General features: G+C 64.6%; 1 protein-coding gene across 4 annotated transcripts in view; it reads right to left on the bottom strand.

The window, feature by feature from the left end:
* Positions 1–25,401, bottom strand: part of KCNQ1 (potassium voltage-gated channel subfamily Q member 1) — a 299,167-nt gene that overhangs the window by 238,137 nt on the left and 35,629 nt on the right. For all 4 annotated transcript variants that reach the window (XM_046016811.1, XM_046016812.1, XM_046016813.1 and 1 more), the window contains exon 2: positions 17,806–17,896. In XM_046016811.1, the coding sequence (XP_045872767.1) occupies positions 17,806–17,896 (91 nt within the window). The remainder of the gene's footprint in view (positions 1–17,805; positions 17,897–25,401) is intronic.

Raw genomic sequence — 25,401 nt, 5'->3', positions numbered from 1 at the left:
CGAGGTCCGGGGTGTCCCTCGGGGAAATGCGATGGGAACCATGGGCTCCGCTACAACGGGGCGGTCCGGGCATTTCCGAGTGCGCAGGACCCCCCCAGAACAGCAGGACCGTGGTGCGCGGATGGAGGGAACGCGGCATGGAGCACAGTGCGGGAAGCACCCACGGTCCCTCAGTGAGGTCAGCGGGCGTGGAGCGCGCCGAGGGGTCTACCCGAGGGGAACGGAGGCCCAGGCTCCTCCAAACCTGCGCGCAACAATCGGAGCGCCTTTGATCATAACAGCCGAAAACTGGAAAGAGCTCAAGTGTCCATCAGCCTGTGAGCAGATAAACAAACCGTGGTGCGTTTTATCCTTTCCAATGAGAAGGAAACACGTAGTGAGCACAGGCCAGAGCAGGGACGAGGCTCAAGTGTGCTCCGCGTCTGAAAGGAGCCAGACACGACAGCTCTGTGAGGCGAGATGCCTTTCGTATGACGTCCTGGAAAAGGCAAGACCGCGGGGACAGGAAACATCCCTGATGACCAGGTGCTGGGCGCAGGGGCGACGGTGAGCTGCCAAGGAGCGCAAAGGCACTTTCGGGGGTGATGGGAACGTTCTAGACGGTGACTGCGGCCGTGGCCGGGGGACCACAGCCATGTGCCGTGACCCGCTGACCCGGACATCCAGGGACAGGCGGGTTCGCCGCTGGGAAGTGGGAGCTCCGTGAGAAACGGCACAAGGGACGCAGCCCGCCTGAGACACACGAGCAGACCGAGCCTTGTGTCAGAGAGGGGTCGCCAGTAAAGGAGAGATGTGCTCAATCAAAGAGGTGGTTTCGGGAGATTTTTTTTTTTAATATCCCGAGTCTGAGATTGGCTGCGCAGCTGCCCGGAGAGGACGCCTGGCCTTCAGCAGACCCACCAAGCTCCTGCCATCCGGGGCTCGGGCTGCTGGCCCTGCTCACTCCTCCCCCCGGGATCCCCACCCTCCCACTGTCCTCCTCGGTGTCTTCCCTGGGGACCGAGTGCGGCACGCCGTCCCCCCCACGTCTTGGTGACCACCTGCCTTCACCGTCTCACACTCCGTGGGGCACTCCCAAGGGCACCTCACCCTCGGTCGGGCTCACGTCCACAGACCGGGCTGGGTGCACAAGAGACACGGGAAAGAGGCACCCACAAAGCCCCATGACCAGATTCTGTCTGAACCTCACACCTGAGACCCCAACCCTATTTGCAACCCCATCCAGGGCTGAGCCCAGGGCCACCCACAGCCTGCCCTGCTGCCGAAGGGGGGGTCTCTGGGCTCCTGGCAACAGCTCGTGAGCCGCCCCCCACCCAGAAAGCCCTCTCCACCAGCCCCAGACTCACATCCACTTCCAATCGCCTTCAGGGGCCCCGGGCTCACACGCTGGCTCGGGTCCCCACCGCGGTACTCTGACCGTGGCAGGTACGGCCCCGGCCCCACCAGCGTCGGCGCCCTGCTCAGTCTGGGCGACTCCCTGGCCCCCACCCGCCCCACGTGGGCACTCAGCGTTGCTCAGTAGGGAATTTGCAGAGTTCAGAGCTTTCTGCGACCTTCGAAGTATGGTGGCTTCTCCCGTCTTCCGCCCACACCATCTCGCTTAATCCCTAGAGTGACCTGACGCGGGGGCGGTGGGGTGACCGTCAGGGTACCCCAACCGGGAGAAGGCCAGCCACAGGATCAGGGGCTCTTCCTCTGCAGAGACCCCAGGCTGGGGACAGAAAAGGCTCACTGTCGGGGGGACCCCACTGCGGGCGCATGCATCAGGGTGACGAGGCGGTGGAGGGCAGGCGTCCCAGAGCTGCAGCTTGAAGCCGGGGAGGGGGGCGCACGGCGGTGCAGGCAGACATCGGGGAGGCTGAGTCTGGGGGCGGGGCCGGCAGAGCCTGCCTCGAGGGGCTCTGTGGGTCACAGGGAGGGGTGTGGGCGTCCCTTCATGGCCGTGGGAAGTTTCCGGAGAGTTCTAGGAGGCAACTGGATCTCATTCGCTTTTGGAGGACGTCTGTCCCGACCGCCACGTTGTGGGTGCCGGTGAGGCCTGGCTGCGGGAGAGAGCCAGGCGGGCAGCCAGGACGCTCCGGACGAGGGGTGAAGGGAAACCCATGCCCAGATGCGACACGGCATACACGGGCCTGGGGCCTCTCAGGCACACAGCTGCCCGGGACCGAGCCCTGTGGCCCCAGGTTGGAGAGCCTGACCTCTCATCCCAACACAGCCAGACCCAGACCTGTCCGCTGGAGGTGGTGGGGACGGTGCCCTCCCTCCGGAGACGCTCAGAGCACAGCCCAGGTCATGGCCAAGGAGTGCCAGGGCTTATGGGAGACAGAGGAGAAGAGCGGGCTGGCTCGAGGCCGCCAACTGTCCGGGCTCAACCCGCCCACGAGGCCGCGACGTGGGCCCAGGGCCCCAGTTCTGCACGTGCCCACGGCGGAGTCAGATGGCGGCCCCGGCCTGCCCAGCTCAGGGCACACACTTGTTCACTGGGCGGGAGCCCGTGCTCTGTGTCTGGAGATGCTGGGAGCAGCAAGGGTGCCGAGCACCCCAACCCGGGGGCTGAGCCCCACGGCCGGCGTGGTCTGCTTCCGAGGCCCCCGGGCTTGTAAGAGCTCAGGGCAGGGAGGGAGGCACGGACGGGGCACAGAGGGCCTTCGGGGCTGAGACGCTCCTCTGTGTGACAGGATGCGCCCTTCCACGTGGGTCGACACCCCCAGAAAGGGGCACCAAGAGTGACCCCAATGTCAACTGCGCACGTGAGTGCCCAGGAGCAGAGTGACATCGGTTCACAGATCGTGACAACCGCCCTGGGCTAACGCGCAATGGCCGTGGCAGGGGCCAGGGGACGGGGCGCAGGTATCCCGGACCTCTGTGCATTCTGCAGGTATCCCGGACCTCTGTGCAGTCTGCAGGTATCCCGGACCTCTGTGCATTCTGCACAACTTTTCTGTAAGCTTAAAAACCCTGGGGGAAAGAGTCTACCAGTTCTATAAAACAAAGGCTAAAGAGACATCCTGGCATACACCCTGCCCACTCGTGTCCACGTGTCCCTGCAGGTCTTGCTATCCCCGTGAAGCCCACAGTTACACATGGGGACCCCACAAGCTCCGGGGCCCCCCACACCCTGCAGTGGGATACAAAGGCTCCCTCAGGGGGCACAGAAAGGGGACCGACGCCCCATCCAGCTGAGGCACAAGAAGGGCCAGCCAGGCGGGGGCCAGACCCACGTGCTGTCCCCTCTGCCGGGAACGCCCCTGATGGAAATAGAGGCACGACTCAGTCCTTCACCTTCTCCTGGAGCCACGCTGCTTGGTGAGGCTCCGCACAACCCCTCTACTCAGGATGGGAACCACATTGCCTCACAGTCTCCCCGCTGGGCAGCCAGAGGTCCGTCCAGGCTTTGGGGTCTGAAACAAGACGTGTGCCGCACGTGTTTGGGGACCTGGTGGACATCCTGGGTGTGGATGAGGGTCAGCACGCCACACTGTGATGGGTTAACGTGAAAAAGCAAGGCCGGGAAAGGTGACAGGTGTGGGAAGCAGCCGTCAGAACAGGAGTGCGAGCCTTCCCGAATACCGGACGGTTTCCGTGGACCGAAGAAGGCTTGCACGTCCTGCAGGGAAAACGAGAACACGGCAACTGTGACCAAATGCAGCCCAGTTCTGAAAGACCACGACAGCACAGAGACCAAGGAGACACGTCATGCTAACCGATGCAAATGAGCTGAACTCTGACCCATGCAGAGAAGAACATCTGGACCGAGTAAGGCCCCGCGCACCCTTCACACGGGAAGACACGTACCGGTTAAAAGCAAAATAAACGAAAAAGATACACTAGGGGAACATTAACGAAAAGAAAGCAGAGGGGCCACACTAGTATCACACAAGGTAGATTCCAGAGCAAATAACGTGATGGGGAATAAAGACGGTGGCTTCGGAGTGATAAGGGGGCCCATCCATCAGGGGACATATCGGTCCTAAATACTGACACACCAACAGCAGAGCCTCACACTGCACTGTGCAAGGGTGACCTGCCCTGGAGGAACACACACGGAGCCTCATCATCGGAGCTGGAGGTCTTGGAGCCCGCGGGCATCAGCACAACAAGCAGCCAGGACATCAGGGAGGACGCAGCAGGCCCTTCCTGCTGACCGCAGCCACCTTGTCGAGGTTGATGGGACAGTCCTCCCAACAGCAGGATACACACTATTTCCCCCGTGCCTGGTGCAAGGTCCACCAACACAAACCACATGCTGGGTCATCAAACAAGTCTTCAGGCATTTAAAAAGAATCATATCATATTGAGTATTTTCTCTGACCACCAATGAATTAAAGTAGACATCGGTATCAGAAAAGTATCTCGAAAATCCTCAAATGTTTGGGAAGGAATCCACTCTTAGATAATTCAGGCATCAAAGAAAAAACAGAAAGAAAGTCAGAAGATACTTCGAGTGGCATGAAATCTAATGTAACGCATCAAGATCTGTGGGGTACGACTGCAGTCTTTAGGGGGAGGGCGTGTACCCCCAAGTCCCCGTATTAGAGGGAGCTCTAGCCAGTGTCCTCAGTTTCCCTCTTAACAAACAAGAAAAAGGGCAGCCTAGTAAACTAGCTAAGCATTAAAAAAAAAAAAAATCCATACAGAAACCAATGAAATCACAAAAAAGAAACACTTAAACCCCATTCAAAAGTTGGTTCTTTGAGATCGAGAAAATCACTGAACATGTAGCCAGACTGATCACCAAAAAACAAAAAACAAAAATACAAAAATAAAACACATATTACCAACATTGGGAGCGAGAGGAGACATCACTACATGTCCCACAGATGTTAACACCTTGCATGACGTGAACAAATTCCTTCAAGCATGCAGAATACCAAAGCTTACTCAGGAAGAAACAGGTAGCCTGAATATTTTATTAAGGACATTTAACATCTAGCAAACAGCCATCTGACAAAGGGAAGCCCGGGCCTAGATGGTTTTCCTGACGGATTCCATCGTGTGCATAAAGAAGAGATAAGACTGATTCTACACAAATTCTTTTCTGCATGAAGAGAGAACACAGCTCAGCTCACTTGACCCTGACAGTGTTACCCTGGTACCAAATCCAAAACATTATCAGAAAACCTAGAAAATATCCTTCATGAACTGAGATGCAAACATCCTTAGCAAAATTTTAACGAATGAAGAACCCCGGAAGTGTATAGAAAGAGTAAGACGACACAAAGGAAGTAGGGTTTATCTAGCAACACGAGCTTCGTTCAACATCGAAGATCCATCAACATAATTCACTAGCGACTGATGCAGTCTGACAGGAGACACGAGCGGGGCATCCACACTGGAAAGGAAGAGCTGTAACGACCTTTATTTGAAGATGGGATTATCAATGCAAAATAATAATAATAATACAAATAAAATCCACAGAATCCACCAAAAAAAGGTGCTAGAAGAACTGAGTTGGGAAAGTTTCGAGACACAAGATACCGAAATGATGGTCTGAACACCAGCAATGAACAACCAGAAACCAAATGCAAGAAAGAAATGCTGCAGGCCACAGCACAAAACAAAGGAAACACTTAGGCGTCCGACAAAAGATGCACAGAACCTTTGTCCTGGAAACTACAAGACATCTGGATGGAAATGAAGGGTCTTGATAAATATGTGCAAAGCCTATGGTCTGGAAGGTTCCATCTGGGCACATCAATCCTCCCCTGCTGGTCTCGGGGTTCGGTGCCATCCCAAACCATATCCCACCAAGCTTCTTGTAAAAAGCTGACCAGCGGCTTCTAAAATGTATTACAAACGTGCAAAGAGCGTAGGACAAACAGAGCAACGTGAAGGACAGGAACAAAGCTGGCAGGTTATCTTAGTTCAGCGCAAGCCTTCTTTAAAGCTACGGTAACGAAGCACGGGCAGATGAGCCGGTCAGGGCATCCCAACAGATGGTCCAAAAACAGGCCCATGTTCTCATAAGCTGACTCTTACGAAAGGCGTCCACCTGGTTCACTAGGTCAAGGACGCTCTTTTCAACAAGCGTCCCTGGAACGACCGAACACTCACGTATCGAATCGTGAATCTCAACCCGTCATTTACGTGGCTGACAAACGTTAAGTCGCGGACCTCAACGCAAGCCCAGAACTACCAGAAGAAAATCTAAGCAATCATGTGTTTGGGAAAGATTTCTTAGACCTGGAAAGCACAAAAAAGAAAAAAGCAATAAATTGGACACGTGAAAATGGAGAACACTTAGTCTTTAAAAGACATCGTTCCAAGAACGAGAAGGGCAACCGCAGCCAGGGGAGAAATATCTGTGAACAGACATCCACGTATCTACAATATGTAAAGAGCTTTTTACGATTTAACAATAAGACAACTCGAATTTTCAATGGAAGATTGGAGAAGCGACCTCCCCTCGCAAGTTCCAGGAAGGACTGTGGAGCGCGAGAGGGCCCCCGGCTCCATCCATCATTGGAGGATCGAGGCTGGAACACAAGACTCCACGACCCACACACGTGGGTCAAAACAAGAGACCGACCACACCAGGTGTACTGGGGCGGTGGCGGCGGCAGGAACGCAGCAGAACTGCCCGCGTCCCCACAGTTAAACACCTACCACGCTGTGTGGCCAGCCTCTTCCCAGGCGTTCACCTGAGAAAAAGGAAATACGAGTTGACCCAGTGGTGACGAAGCAGGGGCTCCCGGCACACCCACGACCGCCGGGACGCGCCTCAGAAGGATGACGGCAGATGAAAGGAGCCAGGCAGGACGGCGCTAGAAAACTCTAGAAAACACAAGCCAGTCTGTGCGGACTTGTGTCAGCGCCCGTCGGTGGGTGGCTCCTACGTGGGGGCAGGTCACCCCATGGTCACGGGGATGTTTCGGGGGTGATGGCGGGGTCTGCTGCCCGGACGGTCTCAGGGCGTCTACACAGGTCAAAACTCACCAAACTGGGCACTTGAAATATGGTTCCTATTGCTCCTGATCACTCCTCACTATGGCTGGTCTGCGGTAAGAGCCGTGGAGATAATCGGGCAAGGCCTCTCGTGCCTGTCCAGGAACCTGTGTGGCCGCGGGGTGGCTGCCTCGTGACCAGGGCACCCGTGCTGGGTACAGACGGCCCTCCCACACCCCTGCCCGGCTCCCCACCACCCCGCCCCTGGACACCTGCCTGGACGAGGACGCCACCGTCCACCACGCCCGCTGCCAGCCCCCGCCGTCTGCCGCCGTGCCTTTGGCCCGCTGGACCGAGAACACCCACGGCCCCCGGTGCGGAGCCGCCGGCATCACTCAACTTTCCCACATGAGGGATCTGAGGCCCAGGGAAGGTCAGTAACATGTGTGGGTCCCCTGGGCAGTCTCGGGGGGCCTAGACCCTGACCACCTTCTTTAGGCTCCCTGGGGGGCCCCAGGTCTGGGGCCTTGAAGAGCCGCGTCCAGGAGCAAGCGTCACCCAGACCAGGAAGGCCAGCTCCCCCGTGCCACCCTTTCTCCAGAGGGGGGGCGCCTCACGGTCCGTCTCCCCAGGAGCCAGGGATGGACTCTTAGGACGGGGCCTCTGAACCCGGGAGAAGCTAGAAATTCTCAGGAGCCCCGAGAATGAGCGGCATTTCCCCATGTCCCAGAGCGACCGAGTGGCCTAGCAGATGTCCTCATTCAAAAGGACGTCACCTTGAACCCAAGATGAAGACAGAGACCCCATGTGAGCAGGGGACGCGTCGGGGAAAGTTCAGAAGATCCCACAGTGGGACTGAGCCCGGCTCCCCTGCTCCGAGTTCCCCAGCTCCCTGGAAACAGCGAGGTCACGGGGACGGCGGTACAGCCCAGGCTTTCCAGCAAATGCCCGGTGCAGGGACCTCACGGGGTGGGCGACACCGCGAAATGAGTAACGTGCAGACCCCGGCCTGGGCCCCACACCCGAGGCCCGCGGTGCTCGAGCCCGACCCGCCCCGGCCGGGTGCAGAGAGCGGCCCCCGGAAGAGGCCGCGGGACAGCTCGAGAAGCTGAAAACGCAGCAGAGACACGTGCCCTTCCCCCTGCCGGCCCGGCCGCTCTGAATGCACCGCCTATTCTCGCCCGGCGTGCTCGGAAACTGACCAGATCATCGCCCGCCAGGAAAGGGGGCAGGCTGCGCCTCTCAGCACACACTTGACATTTTGTTCTCCTCCAGGCTTCCGTGCTGACAGTTTCTGGATTAAATGTGCAAATGGAACGCGGCCCCGAGGGGGTCCCGCTCCCCGCCGGCCGAAGCGCCAGGGCTGGGTGCGCACGTGTGCGGTGCCTGAGCGAACCGGCCACGTGAGCGTGTCCACACGCGGGGGCCTCCACGTGCGTGCGGTACGTGCGCGTGCACCTCGGCGTACCCGTGAGTGCCGGCGTGTGCCCGCCTCCCGGCTGGGCCTAGGGCCCACACCCGGCCCGTCTTCCTGACCCTTCAAACTCGACCTCGCCCGAGCCGGGAGAAGAGCCGCTGGCCGTGGGTGCCCCTCCCCATGGGCCTCGGGCGGGGGTCTGTGCCTTGCAGCCAGCAGCCCGGGGAGGGGGCTGGGACTCGCCTTCCCGGGGGGCCGGAGGCCACAGACCGGGGAGGGCATTATCACCCCCAATTCCTATGAGCCTGAAGATGCCCCATGGGCTTCTCGGGCCTCCTCCGAGCCATGGGGGCCCTCAAGCCCAAGGGTGCAGGAGGAGCGGACAGGCGGCACACTGCGCTGGTCCCGGTGAAGGCCAGCTCCACCCCGTTCTTACTGGCCGGCAGCAACTCTGGGGGTCCCTGACAGCCCCCTTCCACTCGCTCCCCCCGGTCTGCCCCACCAGCGCTCGATCTTACAACCAGGAAGCAGAAAACGGCGGCGAAGGACCGCCACGCCCCAGCCCTGAGGTCAGCTGAGTGCGGCAGGGGGCCGGAGGAGGGGGCCGGGCGTGGGGCCGCAGCTCACGACCCCGCAAAGCTGCCCCGAGCCCCCTTCTTCCTGCCCGTGAAGTCACACAATGACACACTTCAGCAGCCGCACAGCCGGGGCTCTGGTTTTCATTCCATGTGACCCCGAGAGGCAGAGAACGTGATTATAACCCGTCTGAATGCCGTACCCCGGGGCGGTGACTCGGACACCTGCACGGGCCCGTGGCCCCTGCCCGGCGACCAGCCACCCCGGCAGCCCGCGCGCGTCCGGGCGGCGACAGCTGGCAGACACCGCCACGCCGTGCCCCACAGCCACGAGGCCCCTCTGGGCTCATCCCATTACCCCGACGCCTTCCCCAGGGCAGCCCCCCGGGAGCCCCCGCCGAGCGCCTGCGCCCGGCGACACACTGCCTGCTCAGCCCGGACCCCGTTCTGTTATGTCAGCTGCTACCCCGTGCTTCAGACAAGGCTCTCCAGCTGGCCAGGGTCAGATGTGAGAACAAGGCCCTCACAAAACCCGGCCCTCCCGCTACCCCGCGCCGGAGACCCCCACTGAATGTGGCACTTAATGACGAGTGTCTTTGCAGCCCTCAGGCAGAGCATAAAGGAAACACCTGTCCCACGGACGGCACACTCTAATCCCGCTAAGTCCCAAACGGAGGAGCCTGCGGGGCCCACAGCAAGGGGCCCCCACCCCGGCGTCTGACTTTTGTCCTGGGCCTCGGGGAGACGTTGACAACAGGTTTTGGCGGGCCAGGCAGGAGGGAAGACACGGGGGCCGGCCTGGGAGCACCAGGAAGCCTAGGCCTCCCTCTCGGGCTCACACCTTCCCCGCAGACCCTGAGTGCTGTGCCCGAGGGGACCCTCCCCACGGGGGTGGGGGCGTGGGGGTGTGGGTGTCCCAGGGGCAGGTGCATGCCCCCCCCACACGGGCGTCACTTTCTAGACCGGCAGGAGGGACTCCTTCCCTGCCGACAGGAGACTGAGCCGAGCCCCCTGCCTGCTCAGAGCCGGGGAGCCCTGCACATCCCCCCACCCCCCTGCACCGCAACCCGGGGCGGCTGTGTGTCTGGCTACCGACCTAGACCTAAATAGTCACAACTTCCCAAAGGAGGAAAGAAAAGACAGCAGGGGATGGTGGGGAAGAGGAGGCCACCCAGACACCTGGCCACTCTGGGGAGAGAAGCCCAGAAACCACACGCGTTGCACGCACCCCAGGTCCGGGAATGGCCACGGGGCCCCCCGACCCCGCAGCTGGGCTGTTCCGACTCCCTGGCTCTTCCCGCCCCAGCGCTCCTACTCCCCGACATGCAGGCCGGTCGTTTCCGTCCTCGGGGACCTGAGGATGGGGCAGATGGTCCCCCGGGGAGCGGGGTCACACGGGCCGGCGGAGCCCGGTGCAGACGGACAGGGGTGCCGGCCGGGGCTGTCACGGGGCCCCCAGCGAAGACGCCGGCACAGCTCGCATCTCGGGTTTTGCAGCCGGAAAACAGGAAGTGTTGTGCGGACACGGTCAGGCCCAGACGTGGGCGACTCCTAGGGCAGGAGACCCCGGTGCCAGCCGGGCCCAGCCGCTCTTGGGGTCCGGTGGAGTCTCCCCCAGGCCCCAGAGACGCGCCAGCAGACGCACACCCGCTGAGGACCACCTCCCCTTTCCCCCCGAGTGGCATCCGTGGGGGACGTGGGGGGTCTCAGGGAGGTTCCAGATACCTGGGGCCGTTTCCATGAGCCCCCGCCCAAGCCCCCCACTTTGGCCCGAGCAGACTTGATCGATAGGACAGTTCTGGAGACAGATAACGGGCCTGGCCATGGGCCTCACAGAGGATGTCTTTGTTCCAGAAAACGAGCCAGTGCAGGACTGTGCATACAGGGCCCTGGTGTGCGGGCGGAAGGTCCCAGCTACAGCCGGGACTCCTGCTGTCCCAGCTCCCGGCACAGCGCAGACCCGGGCATGAAGGAATGTCAGCTGTCCCCGCAGGAGCAGCTGCCTCCAGGCCAGGAACGCAGCCAGTCCGAACCCTGGAGCCCTCCCCAGGCGCGGGGTCCCAGGTGGGGCGGAAACTGTGTCCCCTGCTGGTGGGGACGGCCCCAGCCGCCACCCTGGGGCCCCGCAGCCTCGATGCCTTGGGGGCTGGGGGCTCCTGCTCAGATGTCCTTGGGGGCTGGGGCGCAGGCCCCTTTCTAAAGCAGGCACAGCGGCCCTGTCCCCCCAAAGCCCGGGAGAAAGGCCACGAAGGAATGGCCAGGGCGTCTCGGTCAGGAAGGCCAAAACGCATGACAGCCGCGCCTGATGAGGAAACCGCGTGCAGCCCTGGGGTGGGCAGGGAGCCCCGAGTGTGGGCGGGGGCCAGACGGCGGGGTGAAGCCCAGTGAGCAGGTGTTAAGCATGCAGCCCCACTTTGGGGGTGACTCAGGCTGGTGCTCACTGTCACCAGGGGGCCGGGGGCTTGTTCTCGGGGGCCCCCATCGGCCCAGAGCTCTGACGTGCTGACCAAGTCTCTTGAGAGCAACAGTTTCCAAGTCCGGAAAAAGGCCCCTAAGATGGTTCACAGACACAAACGGGGGTGCTGGGGCCTGACCCGGACCGGGGGAGAGCAGCCGGGGCCTCCCCCATGCCCCAGCATAGGGGAGATCACCCCGAAGCAGCCCCCCCACACTGTCCAGGGCCCTCCTCCCAGGCCCTGGGCCCTCCTGGCCTCCTCTGTCCCCACCCCGCCCAGCAGCGGCCTCCCTTCCCCCATCACCCCGGGTCGGCACTCGAGGGTGGGCTTGCTCTGTACCGCAGCCGTACAGTGGGGGTCCCAGACCCCCTGGCTGCAGACTGCGCCGCTGCCCCCCTGGCGGGCCAGGACCCCTTGAAGAGAACCCCGGCTCTCCTCCCTCTTATGGGCACGGAAACACCCAGAACGCGGGTTGTAGCTGCTTGAGGCTTTCGGCTGCGTTCGGAGTCTGCATGGAGAGCAGCAAGGCCCTGGCCGGCCCGTGGGGGTCCGATCACCCAGGGTCAGCCGAGAGCCCCCCAGCAGAGGCACAATCCGAATGCCCAGCTGTGGCCCTAGCAGAACGCGAGTGCAGACGCATGGGGGGGGCGCCGCTGTTTCCCCGCACTGGGGGGCCAGCCCCCCTCGGGCAGGGCCCTGCAGGCGGCGAAGCCCCTGTCCTGCCCTGGAGGGCCACGTCTCTCCGCACACCTTCCCGCACCATGTAGTAGGTGCTTAATAAACGTCTGCTGGCCGAGGGAGTGCAGGAGACCCCTAGCCGGGCGGGGTGGCCCCATTCTACGGCAGGACATCAGAGCGGAGCCCGTGGCAGGACCCTAGCTTTCCTGGGCAGCTCCCAAGTGCTGGGGACAGACACAAAGGAACTCCAGGTTCCAAAGCCGAGAGAGGAGGGGGGGCGTGGGGAGAGTTCTCTGGGTGGGAGGGAGCCCCTGAGAAAAGACGACCTCGGGGTTAGCAACACCACGGCCGCAAGCAGCTTGAGCTCCGTGTGAGAGAAGGTCACCACGGAGGGTGTGTGCACGGCAGCCTCCCACCACGGCCTCCGCCAGCCCAGAAGTCAGCCCTGCGGTCCCTGCCGGCAGGGGGAGGGGGGGAGGGCCGAGGCTGCCAACATGCGGGTCTGCAGGGCTGGAGCTGGGGCTGGGGGGCCAGGGGGGCCGGGGACAGAGCCTGGACCTTGTTCCAGGAAATGGGGACCCATCAAGGGCTGTCAAGGGGTCTGGAGTCCCGCTGGTGCTGGTGGGACACGGAGGCCCGCAGGGCGGGAGGGTCCTGGGGAAGCAGGAGCCCCGGGGGCCAGCCAGCTGACAGGAGGGCCGGGTCACCGCGGCGGGGCTGAGGGAGCCTCGGCAGCAGCGAGGGAGGAAGCCGCGAGCGATGACCTCATCCCCCAGGCCTCCGGGCCGTGGCTCACGGGGTTTTTAACCACAGCATCGCGGGAGAATTCCCTGGGTCGCTGGGCACCGGCAGGCACGGGATCCCCCGGTTTGTGCCGTGCCATCGCGAGCCCCTCTGTGCGCGGCTCCAGAACCCGCAGGGAGGGACCGCCCGGGCCCTCGTCTGGGCCTGCCACGTCCCCGCTGCCCGCCCCGGCCCTGCCCTCGGGTCACAGGCGGGAAGCTCGCCCATGGCCGCGTGGACACACGCACAAGCAGACACACGGGACACATGGCCCCCACACGCCCACATGGGCCACAGGGTGCTCACTCCCCCGTGGCGGGGGTGCCCTGGGCCCGGGAAGCCCCCAACCAGCCCCAGCCCCCACGTGGGGCCGCACAGAGCTGGACCCGCCGCGGAGGGGGGTGGCCTCCCAAAATGGCTTTTGCAGGCGCGGAACGAGCCCAGTTCAGCAGATCGCTTCGCCCGGGGAGGCCGCGGGGCTGCCTCGCCCCAGCCCGGGAACTGCTCGCGCTCCGTCTGGCCGAGCGCGGGGAGGGAAAGGCAGGAACACGGGCTCTCGGGGAAAGCAGTTTGCAGTGACTTTTTTCCACCATTTACACACCAGGCTCGCTCGGAGCCTACGCTCAGCCCCTCCCGGGCTCCCTGCTGCGGTCTGGCTCCCGCGCGCTCTGGGCCCGTGGCCAGGGTCGCCCGCATTCCGCGGACAGCAGCGCCACCTGGTGGCCGTGCCCGCCCGCAAGGCATCGGACAGGGCTCCTGATGGGTGCCCTTGCCCGCAGGGGGTCTCCCTCTGCCTGGGATCTGATGCACCCCAGAAAGCCCCCTGACTTCCCCAGGGGCCCCGTGCTTGCCCGGTCTACCCTGGAGGCTGCCGCTGTGGAAGGGGTCCCTTCCTGTCCCTGCCGACTCGGGCCTTGAGGGCCTCCCAGCCGTCTCCCCTCCACAGAGAAGCCCAGAGCATCTCTGCAGACACGGCCCACCCTGGTCCCCCTTCCCCTCGCACGTCCTTCCTGGACCCACCACGGGACACGATGCACACGTGCCCTTGGAGGTTGGACTGCGGCGGTCTCCTTCTGTGCCGCGGTCCCCCCAGTGCCCGCCGCCCTCCACCGGCCACGATTCTCCGGAGGCAGCCGGACCCAGCCAGCTCAGACCCCCCCTTGGAGATCCGGCCGCTCGCAGCCATGGGGCCGGGGAGTCCTTGGAAACCCGGCAAGGCCGCCGGAGCGCTAAGTCTGAGGCCGTCCTGACCACCCCCTCTAATCTACGGAGCGGGGGGAAGAGCTGAGGCCTTGGGGTGTCCTGTGGGGGCAAATCTGGACACAGGGGCTCAAAGGCGGGGAGCCCAAATCCCGGAAGCGTCATTCTGGTCAGTGGGGCCCGTGCAGTTGCCGGGTGCCTCTCCTCGGAGAGTAGGAACGGCACAAAGCTAGAAACCCACCCGCAGAGCTCCTCACACCCGCCGCACGCCGAACTGGGAATGAGCAGTGTCCTGGGACCGAGGAACGGGGAAGCCCCAGATGGCAGGTTCAGAAGCAGCGACAGGCGCTCTGAGACCCGGAAGCAGACGAGAAGCCAGTCGTGCGGCATGTCGAGGAAACAGCAGGCCAAGAACACAGTGCGTGCAAAGGCCCAGAAGCAGCCAGGAGCACCCGCGGGTCCGCAAACCGTGCACTGGAGGGAGAGAGCGAGGTAGAGGGAGGAGAGGACAGAGCTACGGGGACAGGGCTGCCAAGTGTGAAACATCTCGGGGGTCCAGAGGGAGAAGTCAAGTTCTCGCTCTACGAGAGAGAGCTTGGAGAATGGTCAGGTTTGTTCCGGGATGCACCGCCCACCCCACCCGACCTGCCGTGTGGAGAGGGTGCCTGGAGGGACAGGAGGTGGGGACCGGGGAGGCTGCGTGGGTTCTCTGTCCTCCAAGGGGAAGAAGGAAGGTGGGACACGGCAGGGGCAGGCTCTCTGCTCGGGGGAGAGGACCTGTTCACTGGCACACCCACTCTGGGCCCCAGAGGAAGGGGTACAGGACCCGGTCTGCACGCCTCTCCCCGCCCAGTCCAAGCTGAGCCCCCCTCCTCAGCTTGGGGAACTATGGCTGCAGTTCAGACAATGGCCACCAGATGGCACGCGCACCTCAGAAATGCTGTGACCACAGGCTCGGCAGAGAAGGCGGGTGGGGGCGGCTAGGTTGAGGGACGGCTGAGATGCTGGGCTGCCGGGGGGGGGGGGGGGGGGGGGGGGGGGGGGGGCTGCTGGGGTTGCTGGGGGGCAGGCAGGATAGGGGAGCTGTCGGCATGAGAACGGAGCCCCCGGCTGCCCCCACCCCAGCAGCTCTGGGCACCCCCGGGGCCATAGCATCGACTCTGAGCCCTGAATGTGAGAATCCGTGCCAGGGAAGGAGCTGCTCCGGCCTGGAGAGGAGAGGGGAGGCCCACCCCCGCCCCCCGCGACGGGGCTGTCCTGGGCGTAACCCCCGCAGTCTGGGTCCCATGCCCGCACAAGGAACACACCCACCGACATACCGGGGTGCGGGCCGCATCTGCGAGCGTCCGAGCAGCCGAACCTGGCGGCTTCCCCAGGCTGTCCCACCCTCCTGTGGCACCGCGGGCCCTGCCTCAGCCCACGGGACGTGGTAAGTCACCACTGGGGCCCAGGACCCTTGGCGTGCACGGCCCGCCGGATGCAGGGGCACCCCCTGCGCCCCCCCATGTCGACACAGAAACTCGGTGTCGTCAGACACCCTTAAAGCCTCAGAACGAGACGCCGGTACCAGAGTAACCGCCCAAAGCCACTCGTGGGGGCTGATGGCTAGACTGTGTGCCCCCAAACGACAGGTTGGAGTCCCAACCCCAGCGCCTCCAAATGGGGCTCTGGAGACGGGCTCACGAAGGGGGTGACTGAGGTCACTGCAGCGGGGCCAGAAGCTGTAGGACCCACGTCCTTGTAAGGACAGACGCCGGAGGGCTCCCTCCACGTGAGGACACCGCGCCCACAGGGGGATCCTATTCCCTGATCTCTGGCTTCCGGCCTCCAGGGTGTGGAGAGAAATGCTGTGTGAGCCCCAGGGCTGCACGGCTCTGCTGCGGCCGCCCCAGGACACTCGCACAGGCGCGAGGGGCTCACGGTCCCGGTCCCAGGCCCCAGTCTCTCTCTGGGCCCCTGTGCCCAGCAGCTCTTCCGTCCAGGAGGAGGGAGCCGTGGAGTCCAGCCACTGTGGCCGAAGCCTTGGCTCGGGGAGCTCGGGTCCCCTCGGACATGTGGAGCGGAGGGGCCTCACCAGCAACTCGCACGGCAGACGCGCTCTGTGGGGTCCAGGCCGGGGCTCGGTGGGCTGTGGGACGAGCTGAAGAGAGCCTCCTGCGTTCCCTGCTCCCCGCCACCAGCAGCTCCCCGGCCGGCCGGCGGCTGGGAAGGACCGTCCCCTCCCTGGGCAGCAGGTGCCGGCTGGCGAGAAGCTCGGCCCACCCCTCAGCCGCCGGGGAGACGGACCCCACTCCCTGGCCAGCACCAGGGCCCATCGGGGCAGGCTTTGGGGACATCTGCCTCTAGGATGGTGGCGGCTGACACGGGGCCCAGACGCAGGAGCGGCCCGCCTGGTCCAGGACGCTGCAGCCCCTGGGGCCTCAGGCCAGGCCCCACCCGTGGCAGCTTCCGTGGGTCCCTGGGCCCCGAGGACCGGGAGGAAGAGCAGAGCCGCGCCCGAAGCCCGGCGCTCGCACCGTCCTGCTCGCCGCCGGCAAGCGAGCCGCGCTTTCACAGAGAAAAGCACAATCTAGGAGCACAGACGCAGGACGGCCACCAGACGCACTCGGACACTCGTCGCCACCACCTCCATGGACACGAGGACCAGCTGACAAAAGTCAACACCTTCATGTAGGACTGGAAGGTCACCCCAAACACGAGCACACGCACACCCTGCTGGCGCCAGGCCGCCCGGTAAAGCCGGCCTCCCCAGCGGCCGCCAGAGCCCTCCCCACGCCGAGCCCACGTCTGGAAAATTCTGTGGGACCAGAAGACGGACACCGCCAGCAAACCACACTGTATGGGGACAGCCATCGGGGGCTTCCAACACGCAGAGAGAGGGACAGAGAGAGACAGAGACGGAGGAGGGGAGAGAGGCAGCGAGGAGGGGGAGGGGGAGGGGAGAGGGAGGGAGGGACCTCCAGAGAACACGACGGAAGAGTGAGCCCCGTCCGGTGGCCGGTGGCCGTGGGAGGAAGGACCTGCGTCCCCGGGAATAACCATCACAGGGACCGCCTTAGACCCACGTCACGAAACCCTAAGGCCTCCGGACAAACAGACACCGCGGTCAGAGACGGGAAGACCTCACCCCGGACAGACGTCATGTCCCCAGAGGGGTCCAGCAGACGCTGTCATGTTGGTCCTGATGCCAGGTGGGTGGGGGATGGTGGCAGTCACCTCAAAGAGTGGACAAGCAAGGCCAGTCAGGCTGTCGCAGCAGCATGGCCCTGGGGGGTCGGACCTGCCGCAGGACAGGAGAGTCTCCGAGCAGACCCGTGTGCATCCGGACTTCTGGTTTATGGTGACGCCGGCCCCTCGACTCAGGGTGAACGGACGCAGGTCCATGGGAGGGGCCGGCCCGGCGGCCTCGGGCATCCTGGGCAGAGGCCAGGGTCGGGGTGCTGCCACAGCCCAGGTCAGCAGTCACCCAGACGCGGGGCCACAGCACAGGTTTGGCAAGCTGTGCCCACAGCTGTCCTTTCCCAGCCCAGCTCAGAAGCCCCTTCCTCCAGGAAGCCCTCCCAGACCACCATTCCCAGGCTCCTCTCATCCGAGCTGGACTGCCACATCCTAGGAAATGTAGGGGTCAGGGTGGGGGTCCCCACACCTCCAGTTTTCCATTGCCCACAGCAGCTGACCAGCAGACGGGACACCAGGACAGGGTCACTGTGCAGGCCAGAGAGGGCAGGAGCAGCTCAGTCCACCCCATGGCCCACTCGCCCAGGAGACTAGAGCCCCAGCAGCTGGGACAGCCCCTCGAGCTGCTACGTACCATCCAGAAGAGGGTCCCTGTGGCCAGGGCGACGTACTGCTCGATGGTGGACAGCACGCTGAAGATGAGGCAGACCAGGACGATGAGGAAGCTGCGGGGCAGGAGGACACGGCGGTCAGCTCTGGCAGCCAGCCTGCCCCCACCCCACGGTCCGAGAACTCGGATCACCCCAGAGCCTAGAGCCCGCCAGCCGGGGAGCAGGTGCCCAGAGCAGGTCGCACCCACCCAGCCATGAGGACGAGTTCAGACCCCCACGACCGCGGGACAGACCTTGGAGCCTGGTGCCAAGAAGCCACGCTTACAGGACACATGTGTGGCTCCCTTAATGGGAAGCCACGGAGACAGAACAGGAAGACGACTGGCGGTCACCAGGGACCAGAGGCCTGGAGGATGTCCCCCACATCCCTGGTTGTCACAGAGCCCCCCAGCCCTCCTCTTGCCTGGGGGAGGGGCAATTCTGGGGGTCATCCAGGGGACCCCTCTCAGACTGGACAGCAGGGAACACAGCGTGGCCGGGGACAGACGGCCGGCCCTCTCCCCCCCCGAGACCCTGCTCCCGGGGGCTTTCAGTCCACCCCTACCGCCACACGCCTACCCTGTGCCCACCAAGAAGCCCCTGAATCTCCCCCCACCAGCTCAGCCCCAATTTCTCAGGCCACACCCTGCCCTCTGGCCACTCTGGCCAACACCTGCCACCAGCGCCTCCCTCCCCACGCAGGCTGAGCGGCTCCCCCTGCAAAGCCAGATCCCAGCCGACCCCTCTCTGCTGCCCGTCAGGCTGCACCCTGGACCCCCACAGCCCACCCCAAGTACCCAGGTGAGCCCCAGCACCGCCCCCAGCACAACATCACGCCGAGCCCAGATGACTCACCTCCTCCCGCCCTTCTTCCTGAGCACATCCAACCCTGCCTGCCTCAGGGCCTTTGCACCCACTGCTGTCCCTGCCGCCCCAACCTTCCTGGGCTCTGCTGAGTGTGCATCCGGACTCTGGTTCTTTGACGCATGGTGCCTCCCGCCAGGGACCGTGCACAGCCATGCTCCGCACCACCTCAGCTCTGTGGGCCCTCTCGCTCCCTGGGAATGAGCGAGTCCCATCCTGCCTGGCCTCCCTGCGGAGAACCAGCACCACAGCCCCCCAGAAAGCACTCTAACAGATACAGCCAGGTCTCCCACCTGGAGCCCTTTGTGGGGGTCAATCGGCTGACACCGGTGAACGCCGATGGAGAGCGTGAGCGCCCGTCTGCGGCTGGACCCCCGCTCGGGCTCGGCGCTCACCGTCCGTGGGCCAGAAGGGCAAAGGGCCCTGCGTGCGCCGGGCCTCGTGCTCCTGAGCCTCACCCTAGAGCCCTCCAGTCCCGCTACCCAGCCAGCCGCACTCTGGATCTCGGGGTGTGGACGGGGCCAAGGAAGCACTCACACAAGGGAGACGTGGCGCCCACCCACAGCCTCTCCACGGCCACATGGCCCGGGGGGAGCCCGCAGTGTTCCCATCGACAGGAGCCAGGGCCCCGGGCCACCGGCTCACAGCCAGACACCGAAGCAGGGACTCGGGCTCCGGGCTGAGTGCTCATGCCCTCTCCTTCCGCAGCCTGGGGGTGTAGCCCTCCCTCCCTGTCGGGCCCCAGGAAGCGCCCCGCCACGTCCCACCTGGTAACCGGAGTTCCGGACCATCACCACGTTGTCACCCGACAAGTGTCCCAAGCAGGGGCCCCAGACTCGGGGCCCCCCACTTCCTGAAGCCACAGGAGGGGACAAGAAGTCACAGCCGGGCCCCCCGGAGGCTGAGCTCTCAGGGAGGGGCGCCCCCGCCCCCCGTAGCACGGCTCTGCTCTGACCTCCCAGACCTTGTCTCCTCTGTCCCGCCCCTCCCACTGCCATCTTAGCCACGTCTGTGGGGGTGCCAAGGGCTTCTTGCCTCCCGAAGCTGGGGGTAAAGGGACCCACCGAGGCATCTCATGCTGCTCAGGCTATCGGGACGGGCCCTGTCCCTGCCAGCCACCGGGTTCCCTCCCCGACAGCACACGGGGACGCCGCCGCAGCCCACCCCTGGCCGTCACCATCCCGTGCGCTCAGCCGCGAGACGTAAGCAGTAGACCTCCAGGAGCACACCAGGCGGGAGCGCGGAGGCCCTGCTGGGGGACACCATGCACCCAGCTCCGGGACGCCGCGGGTGGGGAGCCGGCCGGCCGCCCCGGGGGCCCATCCACCTGGCTCCCAGGGCCTGGCTGTGCTCAGGAAGCAAAAGCCCAGAGGTGGGGGGCACCGTCGGGAGGCAAGCAGCTCTCCTGGGCTCAGGCCCCGAGGGGACATCAGGATGGGGGTCCTCACCCCAAGTTCTCCGTCAAAGTTACAGGGAGACATGTAGAGGCTCTGGACCGGGCCCTGCCTGGTACTCTGCTGCGGGTACTCTCCTTGGAGGGTCAGGGGTGGGGTGGTGCACGGCCCCGTGGGGTTCATCCCCAGCCCGGTTGTACCCTGAAGCCTCCAGAGGCATTTTAGCACGTGCTGCGAGTTTCAGAAAGAATCATGCACCAGTGGGGCCCCTGCGGGGCTCAGCCCGTGCAGCGTCTGCCTTCGGCTCAGGTCCTGATCTCGGGGTCCTGGGATCAAGCCCCACATCAGGCTCTCTGCTCAGCAGGGAACCTGCTTCTCATTCTCCCTCTCCCCCTGCTTGTGTTCTCTCTCACTCCCTCAAATAGGTAACATTTTTTTAAAAAGAACCATTCAACAAGCGTGCATCTGTCTACTCTGTCCTGTCCTGGGTGGGCCTTGGAGCCCCCGAGATGCTGACACACAGCCCCTGCCCTCGGGGGGCAGCTCACGGCCCGGGGTGCCTGACACCCCCGTCTGGTCTCTGCAGGGCAGAGACCGACCCAGCCCACAGCCACAGACCCCAAGGGCTGGCAGACTGCAGCCCTGGGAAAGGAGGGACCCGACCCCTTATCTGGGTCAGGACGTGGGAGCCTGGCTGGGGGGACAAGGGACACCAAACCCCAGAGGTCATGCTGGCCCCAGAGCGGTGGCAGCTCCGTGTCGCGAGGGACAATGGCCTGCTTGAGCCGCTGGCCGGGGGCCGGGGCCGCAAGCGCCAGCCGGAGGGACGTCCTGAATGTTATCGGTCATCGCTGCGGCACCTGCAGCGGCCAGGTGCCCTGGGAACGGGAAAGAATGCAGGACGTGTGCCAGGGCCCGGGGCCAAGACAGCAGGGGGCACTCCAGGGCGCGGGGGTCACAGCCCTCCCCTGTGCCCCCGGGAGGGCCGTCGGGAAAGCTGTGAGCCCCTGGGGAGGTGTCTCCAACTGGCCGGAGGCAGCTGTGCAGCCCAGACGTCTCCCGGCAACATCAGCGATCCTTCACGCGAACCCCACACACAGAAAGCGCGGGCTGCTCCCGGGGCCCTCGGGGCCCCCAGGTTACCCCAGGGTTTAAGCTGAAATCCCAGGGAGCCGAAAGGCGGTCACAGGGGATGTGAGGCTGCTTAATTTACCGGGTGTGTGAGGACGATGTGGCTGAGCCCCGTCGGCCCAGGAAGAGCTCACGTGGGAGAGGAAACTAGACGCAGAAGGACAAGTCCTAGGGGACCCACTCACGCGGGGTCCCTGGAGCCCCCAGATTCACAGGGACAGAGAGTGGACGGTGGGCGCCGGGATTGGGGAGGGATGGGGCTTGGTGTCTCATGAGGGGTGCCGTCTCCGTTTGGGAAGGTGGAAAGCTCTGGGGACCAACACTGCGAACGGCTACATCACGCTGTGAACGCACACTTGACGTGGCCGCGAAGGTCCCCTGTATGTGTGTTTAACCACAACTGCAAACTTTTTCAGAAGTAAAGGCGTTTGTGGCCGCGGTGGACGGCGGCAGGCTGTAGGGGGGCAGAGCGAGGCTCGGAGTCCTGCCCGCCTGCGACAGGACCTTCACCGGCACAGAAACGAGGGGCTTGTCACGGTGACCTCAAGCCCAAGGCTGGACAGGGTCTTGAACGTGGGATTCAACAGATTAGGTGTCCAACCCCAGCCGTATGGGGGCTTCTCTCGGAACAAAAGCTGCCCTGAAGGAAGGTTCCAACGAGCGACCCCCGACAAACGAAGGGCACTGGACTCCCACAGGGGGTGGCCTCAGGTCCTGTGGGGCTGTCCCCAGGGTAGGGGACAACCCTGCCCAGCAGGGACACTGCGGTCCTCTTGCTGGCCCAGCCCGTGCCCCGTGCTGCTTCCTGTAGCCCCGGCAGCAGGGGTCCCGCACCCCACGTGAGGCAGCGGTGTCTGGGGCGACGTGCCCTGCCTTCTCCAGGAGTTCTGGGCCGTGCCGCTGGCCCCCCATCCCGGGCAGCCCTGGAGTATGGAGCAAGGTCACAACCCCTGATGGGGTCACTGAGGCTCCGAGCCAGCAGGAGTCTGTCCAGGTCACGGGCGCTGTGAGCCCAAGCTGCCGCCCCGGGATGCCCCCCCCACGCCCAGCTCCAGGCCGAGACTGAACCTCCCCCGTGGCCTCGGCACTCGGTGCCATGGTTCCCCAGGCAGGAATATCGCACTGTGCTGGGCCATGGGCTGGGGTCACCCTGGGCGGGGAGGGCCGGGGCGACAGGGGCTCTGTCCTTGACCGGCTGCTGGGTCCCCAGGAGTCCCTGGGCTGGTGGCCACATTGCCCTGCCTCTGCCTCCATGGTCACACGCCCCGCCACTTACGAGGACGCCTGTCCCCGCCCGTCGCTGCACGTAGGGCCCCCGAGGCATCCAGGGTCACCTCTGCCCCCAAGATGCTGGACCCCGCCCACCTGCACAGATCCTGTCGCTGTATAAGGTCCCGTTCTCACGCTCCAGGGACCCGGACATCTTGGGGCCGCGCCGGGCCCTGCACCACACGCACAGGCTGGTTGACTACGCCACGTGACTAGGATGATTCTCATGGACGCGTCCGTGAACTTCGGAAGCCAGCGTTAGGTGTCGGGTAAAAGTGAGCGTCGCGTCAGTCTTTAACACATAATTCAAGATACATCCAGTGGCTCCTTTCATCTTTTACTTTCTCCTTTCTGAAATTCGTCCAAGACCCCCCTTCAGAGGAGGTCACGGTCGCTGGGGTCAGGACGTGCACGCGTCTTCTCGAGGTCCCTGTTCTGCACACGGCACCGTCCAGGCCGCATCGGCAGGGGGAGAAGTGAGTGGGAGAGACGGAGGACACCCCCCCGGTGAGCCCCGGCCGTCTCCCCTCTGCCCGCCGGTCGCACCCCCCAACATCCTCCGCCCTCTTGACACCCGCCTGGGCCCGACCCCCGACCCCCTGCGGCCTGCGGCTGCCTCCCCCACAGACAGGGAGGGGCTCCCAGGCAGGGTTCCGTCTGCCGGGGTCCCTATGAAGGCGCACTTTGCCGGACGACTGACTGAAGGCACATTTTGGTTCAATCAGGACTCAGCGAACGGAATTCTCAGGGCTGCCTCCCCCATGCAGGCCTCCAGAGTTATCAAGAGGGGAGATCCTTGTGCTCTGTTCTTCCCCTCCTCGCCCCACCCCACGGGCCTAGCCAGGACCAGACGGGGCCTTCCAATGGCGCCGGGCACGGCCCTGAGGCAGCTCCCCACACGCACGCACCCCAGGCAGGGAGCCAAGGGCCCTGGGCAGAAAAGGGCCTGGGAGTGGGGGGGGCTCCCCAGCGATGGAGGGTGTTCTTGACGGCAGATGCGGGCAGGAGGCAGTGGGGAGGGCTCTGAGGATGTGGTTCCCAGGAGGTGGCCCCAGGGGACCCTGCGCCAGCCTGGGCCACAGCCCCAGCCCCTGGCCCTCACAGAGCCCGACGGGAAGGCCCAGCGAGGCCAGCAGCCCAGCGCAGACGCAGCAGGGTCCACGCACACCGTCTCCTCCGGGCGTCTCCCCGCAGCACCGGACGGCTGAATGCGCACGGGCTCGTGCTCTCCTGGGAAGGCCCAGGACGGCTCCTGCGCAGCCGAGCACCACGAAGACAGAGACTCTGTCCCTTTGGGACAAATGGACGAGGAGTGGCTGCTCGCCCCAACCGCCACCCTCGCACACCCTCAGCCACAAGGCCCAGGGATGGGGGCTCCCCAGCTGGAGGCACGGCAGGCCGATGACCCAACGCCACCCTACAGCCCCGGGCCCTGGCTGCGGCGGGTCTGCACAGCCCCCCACGGCTGCGAGGCCCCACGGCAAGGGCTGCGCTAGTGAACCCCCAACGCCCGGGGTCCCCTCCTGCCGCACAGAGGCCCCTCCTGGCACAGAGGCCCCGTGTATGTGGGGGGCAGGGACATCCCCACGGCCACCCGAAGACTTACGCCAGCTGGGGGTGGCCTGGGCAGGGACTTCAGCGGAGAGCTTGGCTTGCCACCCCACCTTCTGTGGGGCACCAGAGGGGCTGCTGAGGGGGCCTCCCTGCGGGCACGACCGTGAGGCCTGAGGGACCCCAGAGGATCCGTGTCCACAGTCAGGACACCAGCAGCGTGGCCCTCCGTCAGGCTATGGGTGACTGACCCAGGAGCGATCAGCCACGTGCCAGCCCCACGTCCTCTCCCCCATGGAGCCCCAAGGCAGCCCCCTATGTCCCAGCGGGCCTGAGGCCCCAGCACAGCCGGAGGGGAAGCCCGCTTCCTCCTGTCCACTCCAGTCTTCACAAGAAGCCCGAGAAGCGAGCCTGTGCCTCGTCACGGGAGGAGGGGGGCTGCTCAGAGACAGCAGGTCACTGCCCGGAGTGACACAGCACCACGCAGCCAGCCGAGGACAGGACACCAGCACCAGCCTCCTCCGACCACACTGCACGCCCCCAGGAAAACAGCGGTCCAGGGGTCAACCGGGAGCAGCAGGGGCTCCCGGCTTTCCTTGGTCCACCTGCCAGGAGCTGCGTTCTGGCCTGGCAGAGGGAGGACAGGCCACAGACAGGCTCAGCCACGTGGCCAGGAGCCTCAGGCCCCGGGAGGCGCTCAGGCATGGGGTCACCTGCAGGGCAGGCGGGCCGTCCAGGCCCAGGGATCCCGGGGTGGCCTGGCCCCCAGCGCAGCACCCACCCTGAGCCCGCGGCCTGGCCAGCCTGCGACGGGTCACCTCCTCGTGTGTCTGCGGAAGGTGCCGGAAGAAGGAACTCAAGTGACCGCGTGCACAGGCCCGTGTACGCCCACGCCCAGGGACACGCTGGTCCCTCTCCCCGGGGGGCGTCCGGCCGCGGACTCGCCTGCAGCTGTGCTCTGCACCCCGCTCCCTGTGTCTTGGGGGGTGCCTCGGCCTGGGAACAGCTGGGACCTGCAGCCTTACCGGGGGCGGGACGGCCCCCTCCTCCCACAGGGGCCGAGCACAGAGGACAGCGGCAGCAGAGCCAGCGTGGGGGGCCTGCGGCCTTCCCGACCACAGGGCCACACACAGGACTCCCAGGACCCCTCAGCCAGGGCCCGAGCGAGCACAGGGTTGGGCAGAAGGACGCCCCCAGAGCTGCGGGCAGCCAGGTCACCACGACCCCACCACTGCCAGGAGGACATGGGGATCTCGGGCTCATTCCTGCTGGGGGGGGTCCCTCCTGTATCCAGCCTAAGTCCTTCCTGCTACAGTTTCGCTTCCAGCTGGACAAAACCTCCAATCCCACTGTGGAGGCTTCGGCCCCGTT

Source organism: Meles meles, chromosome 8 (assembly GCF_922984935.1).
Source record: "Meles meles chromosome 8, mMelMel3.1 paternal haplotype, whole genome shotgun sequence".
NCBI lineage: Eukaryota > Metazoa > Chordata > Mammalia > Carnivora > Mustelidae > Meles > Meles meles.
The sequence above is the reverse complement of the archived record's forward strand: the minus strand, read 5'-3'. Positions and strand labels throughout refer to the sequence as shown.